Genomic DNA, 6,838 nt, shown 5'->3' on the forward strand with positions numbered 1-6,838 from the left:
CCATTTACAAGGGCGTTACTGATGTTCACAGTAGTCAGTCTCCGGCCCATGGGCGTTATAAAGGGTAAAGGTTAATTAGTTAGGGAAGAAATTTGATCAGGGGCGGGCAGTTAAAATTTGATACTCAGACAGGTAATTCAAGCATTCCCTATTGTCACCTCAATCAGACCTATATAAATCGTCTCTGACGGACACCAGTCACCGCACAGCCTTACTCGTCTCTTTTGGATCAACGACCGGGCAAGAACCTCAACGCGGTAAGTTGACTTTGCGCTCTGAACTTAACTCAGAGGAGTCATTCTCTTCCACTTTGAGTGATATAGACTTTTGTCTTTTTTTATCATTTGCTTCGTTTGTGTTTATAATTAGAAGTTTACTTGGCTTTAATGTTTAGACAAAGGATGCGGTAACAGCGTATTAGACACAGTTGTGGCATATTTTCTTTTAAGGAAGTATCTAATTAATTCTTTGCTATCCGTTTTAGCAAATACTTTTACAGGGTTTCAGTATATTGATTCTGACCAAGATGAGTCTGAGGGCAGACTAAAGATAATTTGCCAGTAGTGGTATTTGGAGTAGGCCTACCTAGCTCAGATCAAGCAATGGGCTCAGGGAAATGACTGAGAAATTATGTCAACACAACTGTTATGTGCATGAGCTGAATCAATAGACCTTAGGCTATATGCGTGTCACAATTATTGGCTATGTTTTATAGGCCTCTGAAACTGTGCTTAAAATATGCTATCTAAATAATTATAATATTATGCACCATTCAAACCAAAGCCTTGTCTTCAAAGAAGAAGCATGCATTGCTGTTTAGCCTACCTGACTAAATGTGTTAATAATTCACCACTTTTTTTCATTCGACAGGATTAAAATGTCGCTCTCATCTATCCTTTCCGCTGATGCCATAGACGCTGCTATGAAGGACTGCCAAGGTATCATCTTCCACTCATATCATTATTGCTTTCTTCATTAGATTCCTACACCGCATTAGTGGTAGCCTAGGCGATGGGCAGATCCACTATACTAAACCAAGTAAAATAAGGTAGTCCATTGTTGATGTCAAACAAAAAACAGAAGTATAGGATCAAAATGAGGCCTATTTTAGAGAAAACGCATTTAGGCTACGTAGACTCACACGAAAACCTGCAAAAGCATTTAGGACAGAATAGATAGCAGTTGTCTCTGTCAGTTTCTTTTGTCCCTAAATGTATCAGGAGGAATTATAATGCAAATAATTGTCTTAATTTAAATGGAGTTTTTGAATAAATCAAAATGTGATGTGCCTATGAGTGAACTAGACTAAACAGATGAGTTGGTTATTTGAATCAGCTGCAACATGGTCTCAGAGCATTTCATATTATTCTGTGTGTAAATCTGAGACTCCATTTAGAGTGATGTGTTACGTTTCGTTTTGTATGCATTCATTTGTGGATGTCCATCAACTATTTCATATGATATGTTACTAATTGGAATTCATGTTATATGTTACGAATTTGAAAAACGTGCATTATGTTACGAACTTGCAAAATGTACAATATGTTATGAATTCGCAAAACATATGATATGTAATGAATTCTGGCTAGGTGGATAGGTGGCTAAGGGGTAAAGGTTAGGGTTGGTGTCCGCGTTCTTCCACAAGCTCTACCTCCACTTCCTACCCCCACTTCCTCGTTAACGACCTGTACCAGAGCTAAGGCCGAACACGCCTGTTAATGTTTTCTCATGTCATCCTTTCCCCATCAGCACCGGACTCCTTCAACTGCAAGAAGTTCTTCCAGCAGTGTGGCTTGACCAAAAAGAGTCCCGCGGAGGTGAAGAAAGTCTTCGGGATCCTGGACAACGACGCCAGCGGCTTCATTGAGGAGGAGGAACTCAAGTGAGTTGGCTACAATTGTTGGACTTTTAGTTAGTGATAAACTACAATCGTTGTGTTTTTTCTACTACAACATTTAGGCCTAAAGAAAATAGCCTATATATTGTTCTTGATGCCGCAAAGGCCTAAATCAAAATGTATCCTCTGTAGGCACTAAACGTGTTAGGCTGCCTGTCATTTTGCACAGGTTAGTGTTTTTTTTCACGAATCTTGTTCTGGAGACAGCTCTGCAGTGGTCACTAGCTTGCACAGCCACAAAGTCATAAAATCGGATTTTAAACCAAACTCTAACCTTTACCCTACCACACTGCTAACCCTAATGCCTAACCCTAACCTTAAATCAAGACAAAAAGCAATTTATTTTAATTTTTCTTTATTATTATTATTTTTTACCCCTTTTTCTCCCCAATTTTGTCATATTCAATTGGTAGTTAAAGTCTTGTCAGATTGCTGCAACTCCTGTACGGACTCGGGAGAGGCAAAGGTCAAGAGCTGTGCGTCCTCCGAAACACAACCCTGTCAAGCCGCACTGTTTCTTAACACAAAGCACGCTTAACCCAGAAGCCAGCCACACCAATGTGTCGGAGGAAACACCGTACACCTGGCGACCGAGTCAGCGTGCATGCACCCGGCCCACCACAGGAGTCGCTAGAGCGAGATGGGACAAGGACATTCCGGCCGGCCAAACCTTCCCCTAACCGGATGACGCTGGGCCAATTGTGCGTCGCCCTCATGGGTCTCCCGGTTGCGACACAGCCCGGTATCGATCCAGGATCTGTAGTAATGCAGCTAGCACTTCGATGCAGTGCCTTAGACCGCTGCGCCACTTGGGAGGCCCTAAAAGCAAATATTTGTTTTTATGCATTTTTACAATATAGACAATTTTGACTTTGCAGCTGGCCCATCTAGCGGAAATTGCTCAGTTCTGCCTCAAGGACTTATCCCAATAAACGTCAACCTAACTTTGCTCGAAAGTATGCTACTTCTTGAAGATAGGCTTTGTAAACTAGCACATCTTTACTAGTGCGCCCCCATCAAGAGATGGTCAATTGTCATTATTTTGTTCATTCATGAGTCCTGGGGGTCATAGGTCATAGCCTTTTGCACTGTAATGATGGCATATTAAACCTGCTTTCAGTAAGTATGTCCTCTACATCTCCAAAAGTTGTTTTATTTGTTCTTTTTTCCAGGACAGATCCTTGAGGTTAAAATCCTATTTTAAAAGGGTGACCACCATAGTATGTCTAAGATATGTGGATAAAACAATATCCATTCGTACATTCATCATTAATGTCTGATTGGTTTTTCTTTGTTACTCAGACAATACTACTTCCTCAATATCTGAAGGGTTCTCTGCAGAGTTGCCAGCCATGGCAACTGTGTAGAATAGCCCCGTCAAAGTAAGCACGGTATGTTAGTGGTCTCGGTGTGTGTGTGTGCGTCTCAGATTCTTCCTCCAGAGGTTCAACCCCGGGGCCCGTGTCCTGACTGAAAAAGAGACCAAGGCCTTCATGTCTGCTGCTGATGATGACAGCGACGGCATGATTGGAGCAGATGGTGTGTATCTTACACTAGTTTGGTGATGATGATGATGATGAAAATTATAACGATGGTGATGATCACAATGATGTTGTTGTTGTTGTTGATGATGACGGCGATGAAGAGGTGGATGAGAGTGATGTTTGATTATTTCGATGGAAGTTTAAAGGAGTGATCTCATTCGATACCAAATCAGTTGAGATTATACAGGTCTGAATCTGGTTGCATTATGATAGTAAGCAGATTACAGAATGGTAATTGCCAATGGGCAATATAAATACTTTTTACAGTTCTACATTGAACCTCCTCTGTCAATTGCAGTCTCAATTACAATATATAGTGTAGTATCTTGGTAAAATATTCTCAAATGTGCATCCTTGCAATGATTCCTTGAGTTGGTTGAGATGTCACTGTGTCCCAAATTCATTGAGTTAGTTGAGATGTCACTATGTCCCAAATTCATTGAGTTAGTTGAGATGTCACTATGTCCCAAATTCATTCATTGAGTTAGTTGAGATGTCACTATGTCCCAAATTCATTGAGTTAGTTGAGATGTCACTATGTCCCAAATTCCTTCATTGAGTTAGTTGAGATGTCACTATGTCCCAAATTCATTCATTGAGTTAGTTGAGATGTCACTATGTCCCAAACCAAAGAGCCAAACCTAACGTGTCTTTTCTCTCTCATGTTCTGGCTAATTATTTATCTTCCTGTCTTTCCTTTCTCCCCACAGAGTTCCAGGCCATGGTCCTATCCTGAATACCTGTACAACACCCTCCATATCTCTTTCTCCTCGCCCCACTCCAGCGCTAGGATTTATAACTTTAGTTTTCCATCTGTCAATCTATTTGGAAACATTTATTCTTTTTTTGCAAGCCTCCGGTTCAGACTACCTACAACTCACCGATTTTTATTTTTGCTTTTTGCATATGTTTTAGACAGGTCATTATATTATTGCCCAAAATGTATCACTTACCAAATTACTGAGAAAATAAAATAATAAAATGCATTCTAAAATCTCCTCCTTGGTTATTGACTTTTTACTCAACTATGAATTGTCCAGAAATAATGCCACACAGTGTTGCTATAAAATGCCATACAAAGTGATAACCATATTGGACAGTGTGCACAGTATTGTACAGTACAGTGTCCATAGTAGGACAGTCTCGGCAGGAGTTGTTTCAGTCTCAGTGTCTCTTGTTTTGTACAGATGTGATGAAATGCCTTGAGATTGTGAACTTATATAAAATATAATTATTATTTATTATTTAATTTAAGTTCACAGTCTCAAAGCATTTCATTAAATCTATACAAAACATAATTCCTGCCTAACAGAAGCTCTTGAAATATAAGATTGAATTGGGTCTCAGTGAGAAAGTGTAACAATAGCCAATGACAGTATAATCACAGGTGGAATTATGGTAGCCTGGTCCCAGATCTATTTGTGCTGTTGCCTACTCCATTTCTGTCCTTGTCATGCCAAACGGTTTGGCATCACAGTAGGTGACACGGAGCTGGTATAATAACACAAACAGACTGGCCCTAGAATTGGGGGGAATCCTTAGGATGGGTGTTCCAAAGTTAAAATCTCAGTGGGAACATTTTGAAATGTAAATTCACATACTGATTTTAATCTTGCACACAGCAAATCGTTCCTCTTGGTAAGCCATCTGAGCAACATCCTTACCTGTGTCGTGTCTGACGGGTCATAAACCTCACCCAACAGGGCAACGTAATTCAGCAACAATCAGCAGTGGGTTGATTGACAGACAAGTGGGTGTCAGATGTGAGGAGAAGTGGGACAGTGTGTGTGTGTGTGTGTGTGTGTGTGTGTGTGTGTGTGTGTGTGTGAGATTAAGGGGGGAAACCTGAGGAGGTGACCTTGATAGATACCTGAGGGTCACCATGGCAGGATCGTGTGACACCTGACCTAAGCTTTGTAATAAAGCTGTCTGACATACTTAGTGTAATATAATGGTATGTATGCATTACTCATCTCATATGTATATACTGCATTTTATACCATCTACCGCTTCTTGCCTATGCCGCTCGGTCATTGCTCATCAATATATTTATATGTATATTTTCTTACTCCATCCCTTTACTTAGATTGTGTGTATTAGTAGTTGTTGTGGAATTGTTAGATTAAATGTTAGATATTGCTGAACAGTTGGAACTAGAAGCACAAGCATTTTGCTACACTCGCAATAACATCTGCTAACCATGTGTATGTGACCAATAAAATGTGATTTGATTTGATTTGTAGAGCCACAGATAGGAGGGCAATGCACACAGGACCGAATCCTTGAAGATCCTGTATGTGCACATGATTCACGTCAATCTCCCCCTGACATCAATACATGATTTGTGTTGAATTGTTAGGATTTGGCCCAAAATTGTATTGACACGGTGTGATACAGTTCAATTCTATGTTATTGTGTATCATTTGCTTAACAGATACAGTAGGCATGAGACGCTCTTTGATTAGGTTTGTACCTACAAGCAGTGTTGACACTCAAAGATAATTTATTACTTGTGAGAACTTGTCACTGCTCTGTGCACCTGCATGCAATTAACTTAATCTGTACATTTAAGAGGCACATTGGATTAGAACTAGTAACCACAAAGAAACAACACCCTGTATGACAGTAAAGCAGACACCCAAATACTAGAGCCTCACCATTAAATGACACCTTTTTGCTCATAAACCTAAACATTGAGGCAAGAACCTGGCCATTATAGAGAGCAGCCGTTGACCGAACATAGTTCACACCCTTGTACTGAGACAACCAGAGTACCAGACCATTAGAGAGCCAGTGCCAGACACACCGTGGTATTCTGCATGTGGGCTACAACAGACACTGGCTTGGGCACCATGCTTCATCAGACTTCATTCCTGCTGGCAATTTGCCTTGGCATTCCAACCATGCTCCCATTACCTGCTGGGAACCTGCTTTATACGGGGAGTATCTGTTAGATCCTGTGACTGTACATATAACTAATTCGCAGACGCAAGATGTCAAGAAAACATGGTTAATGCTTTTTCAGTCCTGTAATTTGCCTGATATATACAAAAGTACAGTATGTGGTAATAATGGATAATTTCTGGTTCTTATCTCAAATACAGTAATATTAAAATAACTCTCCGTGTTCTTGTAGACTGTAGAATGGCATAAAATAATAATAACAATAACTTGTACAGTAAAATAATAAAGAACATTCAGGAAAAGAGAGTACTACCACATCTTGTTATAACACGTGTTCTCTAATAATCCCATTCCTGACCTGTTCCCAACAGTCTGTTCCCAACAGTCTGTCTCTGTGTTCTCTACCCATCCTATTCCTGACCTGTTCTCAACAGTCTGTCTCTGTGTTCTCTACCCATCTCATTCCTGACCTGTTCTCAACAGTCTGTCTCTG

The 6,838-nt window shown here is 40.3% G+C and overlaps 1 protein-coding gene across 1 annotated transcript; it reads left to right on the forward strand.

Annotated features, from left to right (window-relative positions):
- On the forward strand, positions 1–4,439 carry LOC129833383 (parvalbumin, thymic CPV3-like). The gene is made up of 5 exons (XM_055897951.1): positions 1–257; positions 871–938; positions 1,750–1,882; positions 3,327–3,436; positions 4,152–4,439. The coding sequence occupies exons 2-5, from the start codon at positions 878–880 to the stop codon at positions 4,175–4,177; spliced, it is 330 nt and encodes a 109-aa protein (XP_055753926.1). The 5' UTR covers positions 1–257; positions 871–877; the 3' UTR covers positions 4,178–4,439.
- Positions 4,440–6,838: the final 2,399 nt, after the last annotated feature.

The sequence above is a fragment of the Salvelinus fontinalis genome, chromosome 34 (assembly GCF_029448725.1).
Source record: "Salvelinus fontinalis isolate EN_2023a chromosome 34, ASM2944872v1, whole genome shotgun sequence".
Lineage (NCBI taxonomy): Eukaryota > Metazoa > Chordata > Actinopteri > Salmoniformes > Salmonidae > Salvelinus > Salvelinus fontinalis.

Excerpts from the sequence above, each read along its gene's own strand:
- LOC129833383 (XM_055897951.1), top strand. The coding sequence starts at position 878 with ATGTCGCTCTCATCTATCCTTTCCGCTGATGCCATAGACGCTGCTATG. Across the intron at positions 1,883-3,326 it reads ATTGAGGAGGAGGAACTCAA|ATTCTTCCTCCAGAGGTTCA; the intron begins GTGAGTTGGCTA and ends TGTGCGTCTCAG. Across the intron at positions 3,437-4,151 it reads CGGCATGATTGGAGCAGATG|AGTTCCAGGCCATGGTCCTA; the intron begins GTGTGTATCTTA and ends TTCTCCCCACAG.